The following is a 22,881-nucleotide window of genomic DNA, read 5'->3' as shown; positions in this document are numbered from 1 at the left end:
ACAGGCTGGGTGAGCGTGATGGTCCTTCTCGATCGCCCCCACTTGCTGCGTGAGAACTCCAGAGGTTTCTAGCCCCGTCGAGCTTGCCATGCCCTCTACCGTTCCCACCCCAAGCGTAACGCAAGCAACTTCTTCTCTAACCGTACCTCTGGAGACGGACCACGAAAAACTCGCCGCAGGACTTATGGCTGATCATTGGGATCAATTAGCTATAGCACTTTGCCTTGTACATAAAACTTTTATTTCTTCTTAATTGAATGGTAGAGCTCCTGCTATTTGATTCAAATAAAAAAAAAGCTAGAGTACTTTGCATGAACAGAGCTTGCTAGCTTTAATCTGATCCTGTGAGTTGTCCTGCTGAGTTGTGTGATTTTGTTCTCTTTCCCGTTGCCTGATGCCCCTGATCCTTCCTCAACCACTCATCCACATGACCCAACTAAAAGGGCCGGTACTGTCCGTTTGTCCCTTGCGTTGGCCACGAGCTGATGAGCACGCCCTGTAGGCAAGGTTTTCTTTACCGGTAACCAAAAAAAACCGGAGGTCACCGATAAACACGTTTATCGGATTTATCGGAAAATTCTCGGATTCGACGTTTTGTTTTCGGACGAAATTTTAAAAAAATACCTCATTTTGTACGGAGAATAACATAGATTATTTTCAAACAATCTAAAAGCGAAAAAAAGATATAACAATGCATAGAAATGAGAAATATGGCTATCACGAAGCAATAGATAGTCTGTTCAACATGGAGTTTCAAATATTGCACATGAAGATGCTCAATCCCAAATATTACAGTCTCCATCCATATTTCCAATTCCAAGTACCAACAATTACTACATAGAATAGTCCATGGTCCTAAATATTAGAAGCACACGAAAAGACAAGCTCAAACCCAAACAAATAGCAATTCATTTTGCATGAACCCTCGAATCTGACTTTCAGGCTTCAGTACATGGTCTTGACAGAACGTTTCTTCATCCTTTTCGAGCTCGGACGGAGAGGGATTCCCTTATCCTTACCAGCTGATAAGAGAATACAAATTAATCAATAGTGGACCAAAATTTTCCATTGCAAGTTGATCAATAGTGGACCAAGATTTTCCATAGCAAGTTGTTCAAGTACTAGTACAAGGAACATTACCTCCTTTGTGAGTTGTCGAGCCTCCCTCTCCAAGTTCATTTGCATCACCGGAAGCATGAACAGCATCACCATCACCTTTAAAAAGATTAATATTTCAGCAAAGTTACATATATAATATGCAGAATCTCATCAAAAATTAAACTTACCATTGCCTTCACTGTCATCAGAACTACTCTCCCCTGACTCAGCATAAACAGGGCTACCTTGCTGATCCGATTCTGATTCATAATCAGAGAAAATATCTTCAAATTCTCCCTTCCTTTTCTTACCCCGTTTCCCACCAATCTTCTTTTTAAATGCAGCCACCTCTTCATCACTCATCCCTAACTCATCTATAACAAGTCTGCTAGGATTAGGGGATTCGGGCCTCTGGTCATCACGTTCATCTAGAGTCGGCGCGGACTCACTCCTAGAGGTGCACAACCAATCCATGATCGGGTTCCTTTCATCATACAAAGTCACATCTATTAGGATGCTACAAGGATCAGAATCTCTTTCATGCTCCTTGTTGGTTTGCATTTCTTGAAGGTTTTGCATGTCAGTTACGAAATGTTGGATACGCAACTTCAAATTATAATGTACAAAAACCAACTTGTGAAGCTTATCGTAACTTAACCGGTTCCTCAATTTGGTGTGCACCAAGGCAAATGTGCTCCAATTGCGCTCACACCCACTAGAGGACATGCATTGTGAGACAATACGCCTTGCAACCTCTTGTAGTTCACTACAGTCTCCACCATATTGATCCCACCAATCAGCTAGGAAAATGATGGTAAATGAAATAAGAATTCAAACATAAGAAAGCAACAAAATAATGCACATTAAAAAAATTAAACATGCAATTACCTGCACTACACCGGCCATTAAGAGCCGATTTTCGAGCCTCCGCTCCTCCAAATAACCCTCCCTGTTTTGAGAAGAAAGTAAATTGATCGATTGCAGCAGAAGCCTTTGAAGATGAGCCTGCAAGCTTCTTGATGGCCAATGTGACAGCATGTCTGGACTTTGGTTTCCTTGCAAGCTTGGAAGTGTACAGTGCTTTAGGATCAAGTGCGGCAGCTAACAAAAAATAAAATAAAATCAGCAATCTTAATAATTAGTGATGCATGAAACAACAACATGAATTGAACAATTTATCAATTAAGCCCTCACCTGCAAGCATAAGTGTATCATTGGCAAGATAATCAAGTCTTCCTTGGACTTTTTCCAACACCCTATTCTGTAGATTTTTTTGGATGGTATTATCACTTAAATTGCCACGTATTTCTGCCATAGATTCCCTCATTTTTGGAATGAATGCAGATATAGAATAGAACTTCTGTTGCTGATCAGCTAAACGAAGTACAGAATAGATTGGGGAGACAGCTTTTAACACCACTTCCATTTGACTCCACCATTTTTTGCTGGTCAAACAATCATATGTGAAATCATGGTCAGCCTTACCAGCCCACACACATTTCTCCCAGTCATCAGATACCATCCATTGCTTGAACTTATCTTGTCTATCCCAAAAACTCTGGAGAAAAATGAAAACAGTGCCAAATCTAGTGGCATTCCACCGAATCAGCTCCCTCCCTATCTTTTCTCTCATCATAGCATGCAGCCTACAAATAAAAAACATGACAACAAGAACATCATTGAATTTTCATAAACACAACAAGAAGACAATACTAGATGGCTGAATTATTTATCCAATACAAGAACACTAGTCACTAGTCATACCTATTATGCTTATATAAGAATATGCAAATTCGCTTTGCACTATCCACTACTTCCTCAACATCAGGAAAGTGCCCTATGTCCTTTAACATCAAGTTGATGGTATGGGCAGCACATGGTTGCCAAGTAATATGTGGATACATGGTAACCAAGTCTTGACATGCTTTCTTATAATTAGAACCATTATCTGTGACAACTTGAACAACATATTTGGCTCCAATCTCGTCACCAACCACTGTACCAATCATGTCAAGAAGATATTCTGAATTTTGAGTATCACCGGTTGCATTTACAGACCTGTAGATGCAGCAGAAAAAACACAACGCTAAGTGCACAAGATTAATTATTTCAATATGGACAGTGCAACAAAATATAGGCCTACAAAGGTACAAGTATTCACCTGTCCATGAATCACACATGACAGTAACCCCATAATCTTTCCAATCATCCTTGAAGGCAGCCATGTGAGCCTCCATGTCAGCATAATTCATATCCAGCAAGGGACCATCTATTTCTTTCCCACGTGGAATTGGCACTCCTTCACCAAATTGTTGGGTTAACTTAATTGCTGAGCGGAAGTATGGGCAGTCCGCTTTTCTTCCGGGAATATCATTAGCATGAAACCATTTTGACCAAGCTTTCCCAAGCTGCTCTTTGGCAACCCCCTCTAGCATAACATCCACCCGAGGTTGTGCTTGGGCCTTACTGCGAGCCAAATCGACATCAAAAGGAGCATTGGAAGAACTTCCAGGACCTTTATAGTATCTATCAATCGTAGTTTGCTGATTAGCTGAATAACTTGCACCAACCTTGTTACAAACAGACTTGCCAAAAGATGAAGAATTATCTTGCTGCATGGCGGAATTAGAATCCCTTAGAGACTCTCTCATTGCCATCTCAATCTGTGCTTCTTCATCAAGAGGGATGCTTGTCCTACCAGATACCCTTTCTGTTGCCACCTCCTTTTCAACATAGAGACGAAGATTAGTACTTCTCTTCCTTCTTATTCTTCCTGATGCAAATTCATCTGCCATTATATTCTTAATATGCGTTGGCACATTTTTACACTCCACTACATTCCCAGTTATTCCACCAAGATGCTCCCTTAGACGAGATACACCACCACCCTTTTTTGTTTTAAAACAATAGTAGCACAGAAATCCAGCCCCATTAGGTTTGGGGTAAGGCTTGCCATGGCTCCATGTGACCTCAATTGGTCCATTTAACTTCACCACTCTCCCTGCAGGAAGCCAGGAACACATACAAACTCAACTTTGTCTACTGCAGTAACACTTTGGCAAGTAGTACAAGACATCTAAACTCTAAAATTAATGTCAACTTTGGCAACACTTGCAGGAACACTTTGGCAACACTTTGAAAGGCCCTTGTTTGGTTTTGGTAATTGAGTGACAACTTAGGTGGACTAATAAGTGTTTATGTTGAGATACACAGGAAATTAGTCCACACAAAGACACTAGTATGAGCAACATGTGCCATGGTGGAGAAATGGCTAAGGGATTGATGCTATGCTCATATAGTGTGATCGAGGAGCTCATTGCATATGAGACATGACATGGAGTCATGTGACCAAAGTGGAGAAGATCAAGACAATGCTTGGCTTGATGGACCGGTTGCAATGGAGAAGGGCAAGTCAAGGCTTTGAAGCGAGGGACCGCGAGGCGGTGAAGCTTGGGCAAGATTTGGCGCCGATGGACCGAGGCAACGGTGAAGAGCGAGCAAGGTCAAGATCGATGGACCAAAGAGGTCATGTGATGATATGGAGTGGATCATATCATTTAAGAACGATCAAGCCAAGTGTTGACTCATGAAGATGATCAAAAGGCTTGATGGAGTTTGGTGCTTGTGTGGCATCAATATTTGGAAAGATGAAATGGAATGCGCAAGGCAAAGGTATGACTTGTAGGGCATTTCATTTCACCGGTCAAAGGTTGTGTAGAGAAGTGCATGACCGGATTTAGGATAGATGGCCGTTCTATCAAGAGGGGCAAACTTGTTTGCATATCGGTCATCTAGTGCCACTTGAGCGATCTAACATTGCAATGTAGCTAGGATCGAGTGGCGTGGTGAGATCAAGTGAAAATCCTTTGAAAATGATTGTGAAATGCTAACACACATGCACATGGTGTTGTTCACGTGGTTGTGTTGGCACATTTGCAAAGGAGAAAGAGTTGGAGTTGATGTTGATCAACATTGGGAAGTAAGAAAGGTTTTTCGGTGTTCTACGGAAATTAGGTGGCTCTTGGAGTGGAATACTGCTTTGATCCATTGTGTTTTGGATCAAGTATTCAGTTGGGTTGTGTAGCCCTCTGAATTAGCTTTCCATAGAGTCCAAGATCACCTAATTTGGACATCGGAGCTAAGAGTTATGGCCGTTTTACCGAGGTACATTTCTGCTGGAAATAGACCTGCGGACGGTCCGCCCTAGACCTGCGGACGGTCCGCCCTTGAGGGGCGGACGGTCCGCAGTTATCTCGGTTGAGCTCAAACAGAACCGTTTTTGGCTCTGTGGGTGGTCCAAAATGACCTGCGGACCGTCCGGTCCTTTGGGGCGGACGGTCCGCCTCCTACTGAAATTTCTGGGACAGAAACTCTGCGGTTTCTGTGTGTGCTCACGTTTTGAACTGCGGACAGTCCGCCCCTGGGGAGCGGACAGTCCGCCGGTAACTTCCAGATTTAGTCAGAGACGTGTGCAAATCGGTTGGTTCGAAGTTTTGAACCGCGGACAGTCCGCCCCATGGGCGCGGACAGTCCGCCCGGGGCTCTAACGGTCGACTCTGACACATAATCATTGCAGTTCTAGCCGTTGGTTTTAAATGGCGGACGGTCCGGTTTTTGTGAGGCGGACAGTCCGCGAAAACTCAGTTTTCACGGGATTTGAGTGTAACGGCTAGTTTGGGGCCACCCTCTATAAATAGAGGGTGTGGCCGACCATTTGAGAAGGCTGAGCACCTTGGGGACTTAGTGTCCATGTGTGAGAGTGCTTGAGAGCCCTCTACTCACTCTAACTTGATAGTAATCATCCGATCGAGTGAGAGAGCGATTCTAGTGCGATTGCTTTGAGAGATTGCATCGAGTGGCACTAGGTGATCGTGTTGCAAGCCGGTGTGCTTGTTACTCTTGGAGGTTGCCACCTCCTAGACGGCTTGGTGGCAAGAGGCTCCGTTGAAGCCCGCAAGAAGATTGTGCGGTGCTCCGGAGAAGAGATTGTGAGGGGTATTGTGCTCACCCCGCGGGAGCCGCGAAGAGCAACTCTAGTTGAGCGAGACTTGAAGAGCAACAAGTGGTTCGGCCGGATCATGTGCTAGAGCTCGGTGTGAGCACTCCACGTAGGAGAGTGTGACTTGAGAGTCACCACTAGCAAGAGGATCGGCGGCAACCTTGGAGCTTGTCTAAACGGGGATTAGCTTGGTGGCAACCAAGTGAACCTCGGGATAAAAATCACCGTGTCAACTTTGTCTACTCTTCTCGGTGGTTTGCATTCTCCAAATCACAAGCATTGTATTTACATTCTTCTATATCTTGTGCTTGTGTAGTTGCTCTCTAGTGATTAGTTAGCTTGTGTAGCTTGCTAATCATCTTCTTGCTTGTGTAGCTAGAAGTAGAGATCCTAGTGTATCTAGTTAACTTGTGTAGCTTAATTAGTTGCTCTTGCTTAGATTGTGTAACTAAGCAAGTTGAGCTCTTGGATTTGGATTGTGTATCCTTGTCCTTGAGCATCTAGTGAGCTTAGGTTGGCTTTGTGCTTTTGCTCATTAGAATTGTGTAGGAGCTTCCCGCGGTTTGTGAAGTACTAGTGCTTAGGCTTGTGTGTCTTGGCATTAGATTTATTAAGAGAGCTCTTACTAGCTTGGCACTCCATTTGCTTTGTGTAGGATCTTTTTGGAGGTGCCTTAGAGTTATAGTTAGAGGGGTGTAGTCTTGGCTAAGCGAATAGTTTCAATTCCGCATAAGTTTCGGTTAGCCGGCGCAATTAGTTTTAGAAAGGACTATTCACCCCCCCTCTAGTCCGCCATCTCGACCCTACACACTTGCAGGAACTCTAAAATTTCTAGTCCCTGCAGGAACACTTGCCAATCTAAACTCTAAAATATAAATCTCACAATACTACTAAGGGAGCTACTCAAATCAGCACTTCAAAACAAGATAAATAACCAACATTTCACAATGACAGTCTAATAAGCAACTAGTTTGTCGATTTACCATCTTTTGCAGTCACCTCCACTCCACTGTTACTGTCCGTTGTTCGCCTAGGAATGGCACCACTGTATGATGCGCCGGCGGCACCACTGGAGGATGCACCAGCGAAATTGCCATCTTCCCTTCCCCCATCCATTGCCATCACCACTCCGAGATGCTGAAATTGAAAAGGCTCAGCTTACCTTGCTACAATCGGCAAGCACTGCTGAAAAGGCTCAGCTTACCTGGGCCGCCGTGAGCGGCGAGGATGCGGGAGACGGCGCCGGCTTCCTTGGTGGGGAGGAGCGCGATGATGTCCTGGAGGACGGCGTCGGGTAGATCGCCGACGCCGATGCGGGCGGCGCCGACGAGGTCTTGTCCCCCTCCTCCTCCGCCAACTTGAAGAACCGGCGGCGGGTCTTGCTGCCTGCGGGATCCGGATCCGTCCCCGTCGGCTCCAGCTCCAGCAGGGTTCGGATCGGGCGAATCCGCCGCGCTGGGGAAGATGGCCGCGCTGGGGAAGATAGCCGCGCTGGGGAAGATGGCCGCGCTGCGAGAAGCCCCCTATCTGCGCCGCAAGCTGGCCACCTGGAAGCCGCCTCGGCCTGGACGAAGGAGTGGAGCAGGCTGTGGACGGCGACCCACACCGCCACACGGGGCCTCCCCTCGCATCCCTCTCTGCGACCTCCGCCGGCGAGGGAACTCGAGCGGGCGGCCGGGGCTCGTGCGTCGCGGCGTCCGGCCCGTTGTGCGGCGCGGGAGAGGCAGGAAGGAGGCGGAGGCTCGGCGCGCGGTGCCGACTGGGAGGTGAGGCGGTGTGCGCCGCCGCAGCTACGGCGCCGGCGAGCAGGGGCCAGGGGGAACGAGCGGAGCGCAGAGTGCCGCCGCCGCCAGAGCCTGAGCTGAGATTGGGAATTGAATGGATGGGGCGCTAGGGTTGTGTCACCGGCGGCGTGGACTGGTTTTTGGGCTGGGCCGATTTCAAAACCAACGAAAATTTTGAGCGGTAGAGAGAATAACCGGGCCCCACCGAAAAACGTGATTTTCGGTTTTATCGGAATTTTATCGCCGAGAAAAAAAACCTTGCCTGTAGGCCTGTACCGGATGGGAGGCCAGCCCAGGTCACTCTCCCTGACGAGGACAAGCCACAAGCATGACAGCGAAGCGGAGGGTTGCAGAACATTCGCCGGCCTGCCCCGCCATTTCCACGAGGCCGCAGTACTGAACCCCAACCGAATCCACCTTTCTTCCATTTCCCTTTCGTGGAAGAAGAAGAAGAACCTCCTTTTCCTACGCGACGTACGGACTCTTCCGCCGCGCCCATGGCCATACGCGTCCGGCACCGGCAGAGGCGACACCTGGCTCGACGGTGGCCTTGAGATCGGCCTCGAGTATACGCGGCGGCCGGCCAATCCGGCACTGCCACCTGCGCTCGTGTGGCTGGGGAGAGCCGGGCGGCTGGCGTCGCCGTCATGGCCCGGCCCGGGCACCCCACGAGACCCCGATGCGTCGCCCTGCGTCAGTGCTGGCAGCGCCGGACAAGGGCGGCAGTTTGCATCCTCTGCTTACAGGACGATAAAAATACGCGGCGTGCGCGCTCTATGCGTGTCTCCTGTCCACTGGTTTCCGGCGACGTCGTCGTCGGGCGGTTCTACCGACCAGCTAGCGGCAGGGAGTCCGCGGCCCCGTGTAAGCGAGCGGAGATTTTGATGCTGGATCGGAAAAGGACGGCGAGCGAATGGCACGGCTCGGGTGAACTCCGGCGAGGTCACGCGGCGCAGAATATGTTTCCGACGCGTCAAATGCTGAGGAAAAGATTTTTAATCTTAATAACGGATTAGTGGAACGTTGCCAACGATACAAAGTTAGAGACAAGACCGACGCTACAGAATCATGGGACCATCTCATCAGCTTCACGAGGTGTACTCGAACGCCGGGGCCAGCTGGGGCTCCTCGTCGACGGCCATGGCGGCCTGCTCCCTGGCGCTGGGTGTGGGGGCGTTGTTCGCCGCGGCGGTTGAGGGGGCATCGGTGAGGACCAGACCAGCTCCTCGGCCTCGGTGGGCTTCAGGCCCCGCAGGAGAACGAACCCGGACGGCGCGGCCTTCACCAGCTCTCCTCCAGGAACTTGATGAGGCTGGTTTGACAGGGCTGGGTTCATCAGGTGCGTCGGCTCTGGCTCAGGAGCCTTCTTTTCTGCAGCAGCACCATCCACCTGAACTCATAACCATAGATGAACCATGCCAGTGTCATGAGCAGTTAGATCAAATCAAACAAAACAGTTAATTCGACTTGGAAACCATCAGCCAATCCTGCAACTCTTACCTGCATGGAAGTAGAAGCAGCAGAAGCATCCTCGCTAAGTGGCGCCGCCTCAGCCTTCTCCTTGGCCTTGCTCTCCGCATCCTTCTTTTCCCTAGACTTCGCCTTGGCATATGTTGACAAGATGGCTGTTGGCACCTTGACTGATGTGGTCGCAGTCTGCTGAGTTGTCAGCTTGGGGTAATCGAACAGCGATGGCTTAGAGTTCGACAGGAACTCAAACTTCGGCACTTTCAGATCAGAATTGAGGCCAATGAGGGCTGTCGGGGAGAAGGCAAGGCTGATGAAGTAGGTCAGTGGGTACCAGTACCAGAACTGGGTGAAGACAGCCAATCCAACAACAGCAGTGAGCCTGTCATGCTTTGATTTCGACTTGAACTTGATGGTGACGTTCCTGCCGCCAGCATCCAGGATGCCCGAAGCCAGTATGGCACCCATTTTGCTCATGGTGTCTAATGCTTGTCCAGAATGATTTTCTCCAACTTGCGCCTGAATGCTCCGACACGTGAATCATATGATTCATTGGTCTGGATCATTATCATTGCCATGGCAATGAGAGCACCCTGGCGTACAAAGTCAATGATGTCTGATGTAAGAGGCTCCAGCAAGGAGATGGCTTCACTCAATCCGGATCCCGCGCAGGAGATTCCAACAGCTAGAGGTGCACCATAACGGACATGTGGATTGTATGATTCTGAAAGCAGGGACACAATTCTGGGTGTCTGCTCAGGCTTGTTATACAGAACAAAGCCAAGAGCCAATACTGCAGTCCTCCGCACATCATCGCTCACGTCTGACACAGCAAAATGAAGAAGCTGGTGGATAGCTTTGTTATTTGCAGTTCCCCTGTACGCTAGAGCCAATGCATACATAACACCATAACGAAGTATGGGGTCTTGATCTCTAGTCATTTGTTCAATCAAGGTGTCAGCTTCCTCTTCCCTGCCATACACTGTCAATGCAATTCCAAGTGACAACCCCCTGGAGAGAGAGAAAGAGTTCATTGGAAAAAGAATATATTTACCATCTGGAGAAATAAATACGTGTTGAGTTAGAACTTGTTTGTGAAAAGGCATCCTATTGCATACCTGATAATTTTCTCATGTTGTGTATCATGAGCATAGGCAAGCATCTCTGGTGGCCTTCTCACTGGCTGTGCAAACCATAAGCAAGCCCATGCCAATACCAGCTGCTTCGCCGGCCACAGCACTATCCGTGTACAGAACATTCTTGATGTCCTCGCATATTTCCTCATCTGTGTACCTAATGCTGCAAGTCCGAGTCCCAAACAAGCACCGTGCTGGACCACCTGTGTTATTATATTTGAAAGAGTGTTGATTCTCGATGAATAAGGATTACAGGGAGATTACATATATATAAGCCTAAGAGACCAAGGGTCCATGGTGTGAACACACTACCAGGAGAGGTCTGGCCGGGAATTAAACTAGCACAAGGAACTAGGGGGCTGCACAGGGAACAGGGAGAGACCCATTCACACACACGTATTCTAACAATATTATCCAAAGTCAGAATGGCATGTGCAATTGTTTACAATGTACATAACAATCTATCAAAAAGATACAAACTTTCCCCTGTCAGCATTGGTCTAACCCCCTAGTTCCACCATTTGCAGGAAATAGCAGATTGCAGCAATATTGTATTCAAGAGCATAAATTACACCGTCGCATACTTAAGTCACTCTGATGAAAGCATTGTTGCAAAGCAAAATTTTGGGAATGTGGGCCTGGGATAGTACCTCAGAACTGGTGTTACGAAGACTATCACGAAGAAACTCTTTGATTCCTCCACCATGGTTGGCAACTTGGCATGAATCAAACCAAGAGCATAGAGGGCACCTCCTTCCGAGTATGGACTAGCACTACCAATAGCACCATTCTGAGGCAGGTAAGGAGCCATCAATGCACGACCTTGTTGAAGATGGCCTCTATGAATGACACCTAGTCCAGCAGTGGCGCTGAACGTAGCCCAGTTGGTTGCCTTGCCAAGCCATTCCTGTAATATAGACCAGTATGAGAAGAATATAACAAGAATACAACCATAATAAACTATATAGAAAACAAAGATGCTAGACATTGGTGGCATCAAGTGCACTGTGAAACAAATCATACCATGTTTTCTCTAAGGAAGGTATCTACTGTTGCCCCTGCATGCATGATAGCATTGGAGCATATTGTTGCACAGTGACAGACACTGTTCCTCATTTCCACAGCTTGCTTTATAGTCTTCAGAATTAAAAGATCAGACTTACTGTGGCTGTATAGAAACTGTAATGTCAACTGAATAGATGTCTCTCCTGACAGTATATGCTTGATTTTTTGTCAGCCTATCAGCATGTACTGCTTTATTTGGATCCACAGTGAGAGCACTGATCACTTGGTAAAGCTAGTATGCTGTCAGGGTTAGCGTGGGCAGAACTCAATGCATCAAGGTGATTCCGCACATTCCGGAGGAAAGCCTGATTTTCATTTTCAAAGATCGAAATCAGTTTGATACGCAATGAGAGTATCATCCTGGCAAATGAACATATGATTTAAGGTAAAAAAACTGAGGTAAATAGCAAACCGAATATATATTATCTAGAAAAGTAACTTCAATGATGCTAGAGCTATCTTGCTTCCAGAAATAAGCTTGTCCAAGATGCTTGCAACAGTGTCAGACTCATCCAAAACATAAGACACTAGCAAATGCTCAAAGAATCCGGATTTGGCAATGTCTGGTATATTTTTACAAGACATCACAGAATCTGGAAATACAGAAACAAGATGATTCCCAAATATTATGTGAACAGGAGTTCTGTGCCAATTACAAGTAGTTGATATGTTTGGCAGGATTTATAATCCCAATCATCCATAGCATGCCCTTACCTCCAATCGATATTCACGATGACTAACATATTGGTGAGACAGATTGATGCAATACGAAAGAGCTCCATGAAGATTATCACATCGAGAAATTGCTCCCTCAAGCTTATCTAGTCTCCTGCAATCAACAGCCATACCCATTGCCTGCTGATATTTTCCATCAAGAATGCACCTGAAAGGCAACGAAGTACTTATAAGATCAGAACTGTGTTTCTTACTAACGGAAAAACAACAAATCATTAGGGCACTATCATACTTGTCCAACATTCTTTCCACAATGGCCTCCAATCTTGGGTCCATTGTTTTTTCTTCCCCTGCAGCCCTTGATCGGATGTCAGCATATTCATCCAAAGCTTTCGCTGAAGAAAGGAACAGGGCCAAAACCAAAGGTAAAGTTAGCAGAATACTTTCAACTGTGGCAATCAGAAACAGGTCATACTGCTGCTGTGATCTCTCACCTAGAAGTGTTTGAGCGTAATCAGAGTCGTCAGCAACATCAAACAGGGCTCCAGCACCAAGTACATATGACAGAGCATCATTTAGCCCGCCCAAGTGGAAAAACACCTTTGAAGCAACTAGTGCTGCAAGCTACCTCTTGTCAAACTCCTCTTCATACAAACTCTCACTGCATGCAGATTACCACATTAGAGCTCACATTAAGTGATAACTTTGCTTCTCCTGAAACAAAGTGCAATGAGAAATTTTACAGTACACAGTAAACAATGAAACTGTATTATCTAGTGACAAGTTCTACGATCTTTGAAAACCTCAATCACGTTTAATTCACATCCTACCATCACAGTTCAAACACAGTCTTTGCTTGAGAATTTGTCGCCTTAATCAAACCAGAACCACAGTGCTGAAATCCACATTTTTTTGGACAGCAATGGGATCCATGAGTTCGAGCACATGCATCATAACAACTAAGAAAGGCACGAGTTTGCGCTCAATTCTAGGTTTCCAGTTTCCACGGCAGTACATTAAGCCCTCCAAAAACCTCCACCTGAACAGATCGAACCTAGGGTTCCCTGAAACAGGCTCGGAATCCAACCCGATGCCGCAGCGCCGGCCCCATCTAGACAGGCCTCTCCCAGAGAGCCGAATCGAACCTAACCTTACCGGAATCCGCAGAACCCAAACTAGCCGCGCGGCGGCTTGAGCTCCGGCGCCGGCTCCTGCAGCATCGCGAGCAGCGAGCCCGCCGAGCTCACCGTCACCGCTGCCGCCGCCGCCATGTCCGCAGGTACCGATCCTCCGTTGCGGGGGTTCTCGGGTTTGCGGCGGCGCGTTTCCTCTTGGTCCGCCGGCGATTGGATTTCGGGTGGGGGCGAGGGGGCCCCGCCACAAATAGGCAAAATTTGATGTGGGACACCGTTTCAATGGTGCACTTTGCTCAAAACCACTAAAAAAATATGTTTTTGTTGAAAGCCATTACAAATACATATATATTTGTTGAAAGACACTTTACCTCATATAATAACAATTTCACCTCAAACTGGTCACAAGATATATAAATCTGGACAAGAATACCCCTGCCCTTCAAATAGATCAATTAACATCAATGGGAGCATATCCAACAATAGAAAAATACATTGTTGATCAATATTTAACTATCAGATTCAGCAATACAGAAAGACATGGTTCCAGCCACATTTAGCAGCAAGTACATCACATGTTGCAGCCACATTTTCCTAGTAAGTACAGCAAAATAAAATAACATATTTTGAGCTGTAATGCTCCAAAATGATGCCTTCATGTTTTTTCAGCACACTTTAAGTATTTCTGGACCTGACAACCTTCAACTTCTTTAGCTTTCCCTTCTCAATAGCAACTGGAGATGTGGTTGAAGAAGCAACAAGCTCTATGATGCCTTCAAGTTCCAGTATCCTTCTTTTGCGGCTGCAAGCGGATATAAAAATATATCAATACACTAGAAATAAAAAACAGAAATGTGCAAGGGTGCAAGAGTTATACCCTTTTGTCATAGGGCTAGGTGTAGAAACAGAAGCGCTCGCTTAGTTGGTGTGGATGGCTCTAGTTCCAGCAACCTCCTTGACATGCTGCATGAAGATAGAAAGATGTGAAATTGCAGATTTGAGAAGAAAGATTAATATTTTAAATTCAAAGGTTAGGTGTACCTTCTTGTAACAGGACTTGGTGTAGAAGCATAAGTGATGGGTCTAGTTGGTGTAGCACTGTGAGTTGTTTAGATATGTAAGATACATGCAAGTCTTTTAAAAAATTCACAACATATTGAGTAAAAAAAATCTCACAATGGATCAACGCATGATGGTTGCTCTTGCATCGGGGCAACAACACTAGATGGTACTATATTAACACTTTTCTTGCTTTGCTTTTTCTTTGGCTTTGGAGGAGCAGGTGGTGGGGCATCAGAATCATATATGTATTCATTGCATGTTTTTGCCATATGTCCAAGCTGTTTGCATCTTGTGCATCGTGTGGTTCTTGTTCCAGATCCTCCTTCTGCAGCTGATTTGTACCTTCTCTCCCTTGGTCTTCCTGCTGCCCTCTTTAGAATTGGAGGCCACAACTTAAAACCAGGGTCAACTTTAGGCCATTGTTTGCTATCTATCATTGGCTTCACACACTTCTCATAGGCTTTCTTGAACTTGGCAACAGAGTAGTACTCATGAACATAGCCTTCGATATTACAACCTCGAATTGAGGTGATAATACACAAGGCATGTGTAAATGGCAGACCAAAAACTTGCCAACGCCTGCAGGTACACTTCCTCTCCTGAAGATCAATAGTATGCTTCTAATGAATTAGATCCCTTGTAACACCTTCAACTTCACCTAACATGTCATCATGTTGATCACCATCCTTGTGTGAGTACCTCCACATATATTTCAGCCCCCTACTCCTTGAGTTGAGATCCTTCATGATGTTAGGCAGCATCTTATCTTGAAACTTCCGAGCAATTTTTCTTCTCAAGAACATTTATGCATCAATAACTGTCTGATCCTATCCATAAGACCAATTACAGGCAAGGATTTTTCTTGCCTAATCCGGCTGTTGAATGTTTCAGCTATATTATTTGTCCCATAGTCGCATTTGCTTGCTTCAGAGAACAAATGTCTTGTCCAGAGGTGCTTATGATTTTTATGTATCCACTTCATAGCTTCGGGACAGGTTTCATATATCAGATTGTAGTGCTTTTCAAACCTGTGTTTTTGAAAAGCTCTACATGCTGGCCATAAATGCTTCTCGAAGACCTCACCTCGAAATCACTTTTGGGAATTTGCAATTAAGTGCCTCATGCACTCTCTATGTTCCACCCCATTTTTGAAGACTTGAGTAACAACTGAATCAATTCCTTTGCCTGCATCTGTTGAGATCACTAGGCCTGGAGGTGATCCAATGGCTTGATTAAGTCTACTAAAAACCAAGACCAATTTTCAGTTGTCTCTGATCCAAAGACACCATAACACACAGGAAACATCCAATTGTGCCCATCAACAGTTGTTGCAGATGCAAGTTGACCTTTCCATTTTCCAGTCAAATGAGTAGAATCCACACCAAGAAAAGGTCTGCAACCATTCAGAAAACCATCCACACAAGATTTCAAACCAACAAACATTCTTGTAAATCTCATCTTCTACCCAACTTGCTCATATTCAATGTCCACCAAACTGCCTAGATTGGTCTTCTCCACCTCAGCCTTGAAACTGAAAGCATGCTCAAAACTATCATCCCACTTGCCTTTCATTTCTTCCAAAGCCATATTTCTACCATCCCACACTACATAATATGAAAGCTGCAAGTGATAATCTTCTTCTAATCTTTTCTTCAATGCTGCAGCTCCAATTGTAGGGTCCTTTGCAAGCCAATTAAGAACCCTATCCCTGACCCAATGATTGGTTGCTGTGCTATTCTTCTCAACTTTCCCGGTGCTGTGACAAGTGTGCTCAAATGGTATCTTCTTTATCTGCATCAAATAGACAAAAATCAGCTATAAATGAACACAACTATGGAGAGTACAAAATCTGTACTGAATATTAAAAAAATAGTCTAAAATTAGTTCGTCGATACCTTCCATGTACTTCCACCCTGCACCCGGGAAGCATGTATCTTCCACTTGCATCGTGCAGCTTTGCAATAGCCTCGATACCTTGTCGACTCAGAATAGGCAGCTGTAATATCATATTTACCTTTTATTGCATATTGTCTAATAGCCTTCTTAAAAGTATCACCATCCCCAAAAGTAGTGCCAACTGCTTTTGTCGGGTTCTCTAAGTCAGTCACATGGATAATTGTCTCACAACCTCGTGAACCATTCACAACTAAATCATCCTCTAAGCCAACATACTCCAAATCACCATCACATTCAGAATCAGATGAATCAGAAAGCAAAGTTTTAAAAGGATCATCATCATTCAAACCAACATACTCTACATCATCATCCACCCAAGGCACTGCACTACTATCTTGATTTTGCAACTCGGAAAGGGATGATGCAATTTCAAGTGGAGGCTGAGCACTAATTTGTTTGGCTGGGGCATCAGTGCTTCCCCGCAACACACAAGGCATACTCTCCTGCCGCCCAACAACATCAATAAATTCACAGTCATTCTTTTTATAACACACACTTGCAATGAGAGCCTTCTTATCTCCCAATACATGTCAATAGCATGCAACAAGTTCTGATCAGATGTAATTTCTTCATAGTTATGATTGATTTTGTCCCAATAGGTGACACGCAACTTGTGGTTAGAGCCTAAGTTAATGTCTGTAGCAAGTTCAGTTAGCAAGTCATTCCAATTTGACATATCCCTGTCTAAGATCTTAGCAATGTTAAGAGCCTCACAATACTCGCGACTGCCTTCATCAGTAATTTTAACATAAGCACCCACACGAACAGCAAGTCTGTATGATGAATTGGGATCCATCCTACACAAGCAATGACACAAATCATAGTAGAATCAACACACAATATGATTTACTTACAAAGAAATGAGCATAATTGTACGATAACAAGGCCAATGACTCAAAATTAACCCTAACCCTAGGAGAAAATGAGAGAAGATTGTACCCTTCAGGAACCCATGAAAGATCGGTCGCCTCCTGCGGGAAAATGTCGCTGAGGTATCGTGGAGCCTCCATCTTCCGCTACGGCCGCCGAAATTGGCCGGGCAGCGTCGGAGTGGCGCGCCTACACTCCACGGGAGGGGCGGGGAGGGCCGCTCCAGTGCGAGGTGCGCGCGCCGAGGAGACCTGCGCGTGCTGGAGACGAGCATGCCAGGGAGCCTTGCCGCCGGCGTGGTCGCTGCCGGGAGCCCTGCCGCCGGCGTGGTCGCTGCGTGGGAGAAGGGCCGTCGGGCTGCAGTGTTTGGACGGGGGAGGAGGTCCCGTGGAGGGGTTAAGGTAGGAGGGTAAGAGTGTCATTTCCCATCACTGCCCAATTAAATTGACTATAATATTGGTTACGGTGTCTCTCAGCCAATGCATATGATTTTACGGTGTCTTTTCAGCAGGGATGTAATTTTGTAGTGGTCCTGGGCAAAGTCACCCTTTTAACGGTGTCTCCAGGAAATTTTTGCCCCACAAATACAAGGGTGTTTAGTTAAAAACGATGTTGTACAATGACTCTGTTTGGATACACTAACACTGTTAGATGTTAGTGTTACTTTCTAACACAGAACTAACACTAACACTTGGGGTGTTTGGATGCTAGTGTTAGTTTAACAATAAAAGCATTTTTTCAATCATTTGACTCATTTAACTCCCTTTGCAGTCGGATTTGTTGTGGCCGGCCACTTTGTGGCCTCCTCTCGCACACAAACTTCAGAAACAAATCATCTCCACAAATATTTCATCACAAGCACGACTAAATTTAAATGGTCCATACAAATGAGATGTCGCACTAAAACATACAAGTCTTGAATGAATAAAAAAATTACACTCCATTAAACAAATCATAGGCCAACTGATCTTGAAAGACATTCATGTTGACATCCTGAATAAGAGGTTCATCTTCTGGCCAGTCGGATGCAGTAGTAGGAAATGTATTATAATTTTCATCTGCATCACATGCATCAAATTTTCTGTCCGCAATTCTGCTCTCTCGAATAAAATTATGAAAAGCCATACAAGCAACAATAATTCTCGTTTGCTTGTCCTCCGGAAAGCAAGGTATATTCAACAAAATCCTAAATTTCATCTTCAACACTTCAAATGATCGCTCTATGACATTCCTAACTTTGGCATGTGCATGGTTGAAGGTTTCTTTCATACCTCGTGGCGGCGGGCCATTTTGATATTGCTCCACATGGTACCTTGTACATTTGTATGGTGAAAGGTAGCCCGGCCAGTTGGGGTACCCCACATCAACCACATAATACTTCCTTGCATATTCCCAAACGGAGGCACACAATGAGACTTACATGCACTAGTGTAATTGGATAAAAATTACTGCAAGATAGGTCAAGAAGCGAACCTGGTGGTGGATGTGGAAATTTGTGATGATGTGTAGTCATGGCATCTTTGAATACTCTCATGTCATGTACTGAACCAGGCCATCTCGACAACACAAAGGTATACCTCATGTCAAAATCACAAACAACAAGCACATTCTGACTGGTTTCATTGTGCCTGTTTAAGTATGGAACTCTCTTACTCTTATGCACCACAAGCTTCACATGTGTCCCATCTATGGCTCCTATGCAGTTGTTGAAGTGTGGGTATATACCAGGTTTTTCTAAGTTTGGGTGCAGCTCTGAAAATGTTGGGTCCTTTGGTACAATTATGTCATGTGCTAACCTAAGGAGACATGTCAAAACTCTGTTAAATGTCTTGCTTACTGTCTCCAAAGACCCCCTGAAACGGTTGTCAGCCTTTCTAACTGACTGTGGTGAACCAACAATCCATAAAAACATAGCAACAGCCTCTACGAATGTCAGACCTCTAGTAGCCTTCAACCCATATGACTGGACCAAAGTATTATGTAACTTGTTGAATAGAGGTCTCTCAACCCTAAACATGTTGTAGCAATCGGTATCTCGGGCTAGACAATTATGCACCCAATCCAAGCCAGAATCTCCATTGACCCTCCTAGGTAGTTTCAAAGTAGTTATCAGAGTACATACCCAGGATAGGAACCATTTGCAAAATCATCTTCTGCGCTTGGAAAAGATTGTTCTGGCACATGGATATCATCTCATCATCACTTGGGCTACCTCCATAACCTTGTTCTTGCTCCATCAGGTGGCCATGATCTTCTTCCTGCTTAACACATATAAAAAATTGTCAAAACTTCCACTAAACTTGAAGCAGTACATGGAAATAAGTTCAACACATAGCCAATGTAGTTCATGACATAACACACAGATATAGTTCGACACCACACCGACATAACATAGTTTGACACATCACACACATATGGCATAGTTCGACACATCACACACATATAGCATAGTTCGACACATCAACACACATATAGCATAGTTCGACACATGACACATCAACTGAAGCTCCAAGTAGTCCCTAACTACTCCAAATTGTTGTCCCTGCACAATTTGTTGAAGTAACTCAATCGAAGCTCAGGTGTTATTAATGGGCCACAGAAAAACTCCCTTTGGTACTCTGTTTGAAACAGCTTGGACATAGCATAGACAGACTCAACAGTCCTCTCAACGCCACACTCAAAGGCCAGCTGCTGACACCTCCCAACAGAAAAGGCTTCCTTCTGAGTTGAACGTTTCTGTATCACCTGATTATTGATTGTGACATACTCTTTGAAGGTATGGGCTATCTCCTTGACAATCTTGACCATTGGGCTCTTGTTCTTTTTCACTGGACTAGACAAAGTGCTTTGTGTGCTACCCAATGACCTCTTGCTCCTCTGGCTCCTTGTGCTATTAGGTGTTGCTTGAAACTCATCTTCATTTGCAGCCCCTACATCTTGCCCCTCATTTTCACCGTAGTCATCTCCAGCCACGAAGGCCCCGCTTCCGTAAACTATTATCCCTCTCCAAAGTTGGTCTAGCAACTCCAAGTTTGCTGGAGGACCATATTGCAGCTTCTTGAGGTATGATTTCTTCTGCATGAGAGGTTCACATCACAAAGATATCATACACTAGTTAAGATAATAGAGCACAATACACAATTTGGTAGTGAACAACAGTACCTCTGTATGTGTTATCCAAAAATCAAAATCTGCATCAATGGATCCATCTTGATTCCTTCCAAACCCTGTGTGCACTTGCAAGTATCGATAGAAACAGTGGGTGTTTTTCAGTACCCCGATTTGGTTCCTCACCTGTTGTTTGCTATAGACCAACCTCTTTCTAGCCAACAAGCCATCAACAATTGATTGGTACCCATCAGCACTCATTTGTGCACCATTATACGCTCCTGCTATACGTTGCGCTATGCACAGTTCTAACAAGGAAGCATTATTTGCATTAGACCATTGACCTCGAAGGCCTTGGCTCACGGGGGACCGTCGGAGCTCGCTAACACCTCCATGTCTTCCTCTATTTCTTCTTCATAATTCTCGTAGAAAACGCTGGCGTCGGATGCTTGCCCACGGCCAGCATTCCTCGCTGCACAGCGGGGGTGGTGCGGGGGCTGTGGTGGCGCGCTGCCGGCTCCCGCCACCGCGACCGCAGGGAACACCGCCACCGGCTCCCGCCGAGGAGGACCCAAAGTTAAGGTGCCGGACGAAGGTTGGCATCGTCGATGCAGGGGGCGGTGCACGCAAGGGAGGCGGCGCCATGGATGGATGGCCACGGGCAGGGTTGAGGTCGACGTCGAAGCTCTGTAGGAAGTTCTCGTACTCCCCAAGTCCCGAAAACCCCTCCGCCGCCGACGCTTGCAAGTTTAGGTCCAAGCCGCCCCAGCCGCAAGAAGTGCCGGCATGCTGCATTTGGGATGCCCAAGATTGAGTGCCCACATAGTCATCTTCGTGGGCGAGCGGATCGAACCCGTCGTCCTCCATCTTCGCGGATCCTGCAAACAAGTGTGCACTCAGGCTAAGCTCATCCAATTAAGAAGTTAAAGTGCAAAGCCAATGCAATAATCTAATTAAAGAAGACAAGGAAAAAAAATCAAACCCTACCCCTGCTGCTTCTTCTTGCCCGACAGCGTGGTTGGGGGCGGCGGCGGGGGCGGGGTTGCGGGTGACGGCGGGGTTCCGGGCGATGGCGGTGGGGTTGGGGGCGGTGGCGAGGAAGCGGGTGGTGCAGGGATTGCGGGCGGCGGCGTGCGGGGTTGGGGCCTGCGTCGGGGATGCGGGTACCGGCGGCGGGGTTGGGGGCGGCGCCAGGCTCACGCCATGGAGGAGGACGCGAACGGGTTGGGGTCGGGCGGTGGGCGCAGGGGGATCTGAGGGAGGAGAGGGAGAGTGGGAGTTCCCTTTTTTCTGTGGACCCCACCAAAACTAACACAAAAAACACATCTTAGAGCTGCTAGTTTTTTTGGGGGTGTTACTTGCATCTAACACAAACTAACACACCTGTTTGGGTATTTAGATGTTAGTTTACCCTAATCTAGCACAAACTAACACTAACATAGGGTATCCAAACAGGACCAGTATCTATCACATCGAACATGCATGGAGCATTAATACAGTAGGAAAAATAACTAATTATACAGTTTAACTAATTCATATGAGATGAATCTTTTAAACATAATTAATCTATTATTGGATATTAATTGTCAAATAATAACTAAATGTGATATCATACCAGAACTCAAATTTTTTCACCAACTAAACACGATAATCGAGGAGGGGCTATTCCGAAACCTCCAGGTGGCCGGTAGCCGAGTAGGACGAGATGTACAAATTCCGGCATTCGTGTACTGTCGTACGGTACTCGGTACGTGTCCGTGTGTGACACTGGTTGTGGCAAAGGTTCTCGAAGAGTGGGGATTTTTTTATTTATTTTTCGTGGCTTAGGGTTCTTATGATTTAGTATGATGAAACTCGAATTGTCATTTACAGGTATGAAGAAAAAAATGTTTAAGAAGGGTAATTTTAAGGTTTCATAAAGCTCAATTTCTTTTTTACTAGTAAATAAGATTTTTTTTGGCTTGGCATTTGATCTCAAAACTTGAAACATGTTTTTATGTGAAGCAAAAGCTTTGTTTCAATCTCAAACACAAAGATTAACTCTGCGACATGAATGTTTGAAACCCGGAACACTTCAGCATTTTGCTTTAGATCCTGCTAGAAGCTTCAAACTCACGTATGTTTCAGATCTTGTTTGAGTTTTCAAGTAGCTGTTACATCGAATGTTCGGATATCAATTTGAATATTCGGATGCCAACTTAATATAAAACTAATTGCAAAAGTTGCAATTAGGGCTCTAAACGAATCTATTAAGTATAATTAATGCATAATTAGCGGATGGTTACTATAACAATTAGTGGTCAAATTATGAACTAATTAGGATTAATAGATTTATCTCATGATTAAGTCACGACATATGAAATTAGTTTTGTATTAAGTCTTTATTTAGTACTCCTAATTGTGTTTAAACATGCGTTGTGATAGGACTTATGACTTAAACTGAAAAAAGCAAAACGAGGCCTCAATTTTTTATCCTGGAACTCTTAACGTGCCTCCTTTTTCTGAAGCCTTATTGAGACATCTTAGTT

At 45.4% G+C, this 22,881-nt stretch overlaps 3 protein-coding genes and 1 pseudogene across 3 annotated transcripts; all 4 read right to left on the bottom strand.

The window, feature by feature from the left end:
• Positions 1-732: 732 nt before the first annotated feature.
• On the bottom strand, positions 733-7,708 carry LOC120653641. The gene is made up of 9 exons (XM_039931340.1): positions 7,302-7,708; positions 7,081-7,234; positions 3,238-4,099; positions 2,863-3,156; positions 2,293-2,744; positions 1,987-2,199; positions 1,287-1,898; positions 1,141-1,215; positions 733-1,022 (listed from the first exon to the last, which is right to left on the bottom strand). The coding sequence occupies exons 2-9, from the start codon at positions 7,217-7,219 to the stop codon at positions 946-948; spliced, it is 2,724 nt and encodes a 907-aa protein (XP_039787274.1). The 5' UTR covers positions 7,220-7,234; positions 7,302-7,708; the 3' UTR covers positions 733-945.
• A 1,151-nt stretch (positions 7,709-8,859) lies between these two features.
• LOC120656525 lies at positions 8,860-13,619 on the bottom strand (annotated as a pseudogene).
• A 619-nt stretch (positions 13,620-14,238) lies between these two features.
• LOC120656523 lies at positions 14,239-16,891 on the bottom strand. Its single transcript, XM_039934638.1, has 4 exons — positions 16,315-16,891; positions 14,534-16,210; positions 14,399-14,455; positions 14,239-14,320 (listed from the first exon to the last, which is right to left on the bottom strand). The coding sequence occupies exons 1-2, from the start codon at positions 16,810-16,812 to the stop codon at positions 15,881-15,883; spliced, it is 828 nt and encodes a 275-aa protein (XP_039790572.1). The 5' UTR covers positions 16,813-16,891; the 3' UTR covers positions 14,239-14,320; positions 14,399-14,455; positions 14,534-15,880.
• Positions 16,892-19,560: 2,669 nt separating this feature from the next.
• On the bottom strand, positions 19,561-20,832 carry LOC120656522. Its single transcript, XM_039934637.1, has 2 exons — positions 20,408-20,832; positions 19,561-20,320 (listed from the first exon to the last, which is right to left on the bottom strand). The coding sequence occupies exons 1-2, from the start codon at positions 20,612-20,614 to the stop codon at positions 19,769-19,771; spliced, it is 759 nt and encodes a 252-aa protein (XP_039790571.1). The 5' UTR covers positions 20,615-20,832; the 3' UTR covers positions 19,561-19,768.
• Positions 20,833-22,881: the final 2,049 nt, after the last annotated feature.

This window comes from Panicum virgatum, chromosome 1N (genome assembly GCF_016808335.1).
Source record: "Panicum virgatum strain AP13 chromosome 1N, P.virgatum_v5, whole genome shotgun sequence".
Lineage (NCBI taxonomy): Eukaryota > Viridiplantae > Streptophyta > Magnoliopsida > Poales > Poaceae > Panicum > Panicum virgatum.
The sequence above is the reverse complement of the archived record's forward strand: the minus strand, read 5'-3'. Positions and strand labels throughout refer to the sequence as shown.

What these genes read in the sequence shown, in the direction of transcription:
- LOC120656523 (XM_039934638.1), bottom strand. Translation starts at nt 16,812, where the DNA reads ATGCCTTGTGTGTTGCGGGGAAGCACTGATGCCCCAGCCAAACAAATT. An exon ending in AGGGTGGAAGTACATGGAAG is followed by an intron (nt 16,211 to 16,314) that starts GTATCGACGAAC and finishes TATTTGATGCAG; the next exon opens with ATAAAGAAGATACCATTTGA.
- LOC120653641 (XM_039931340.1), bottom strand. Translation starts at nt 7,219, where the DNA reads ATGGCAATGGATGGGGGAAGGGAAGATGGCAATTTCGCTGGTGCATCC. An exon ending in GAATACTTGTACCTTTGTAG is followed by an intron (nt 3,157 to 3,237) that starts GCCTATATTTTG and finishes CTGCATCTACAG; the next exon opens with GTCTGTAAATGCAACCGGTG. An exon ending in TAATGGCCGGTGTAGTGCAG is followed by an intron (nt 1,899 to 1,986) that starts GTAATTGCATGT and finishes TCATTTTCCTAG; the next exon opens with CTGATTGGTGGGATCAATAT.
- LOC120656522 (XM_039934637.1), bottom strand. Translation starts at nt 20,614, where the DNA reads ATGAGTGCTGATGGGTACCAATCAATTGTTGATGGCTTGTTGGCTAGA. An exon ending in TTTGGATAACACATACAGAG is followed by an intron (nt 20,321 to 20,407) that starts GTACTGTTGTTC and finishes CCTCTCATGCAG; the next exon opens with AAGAAATCATACCTCAAGAA.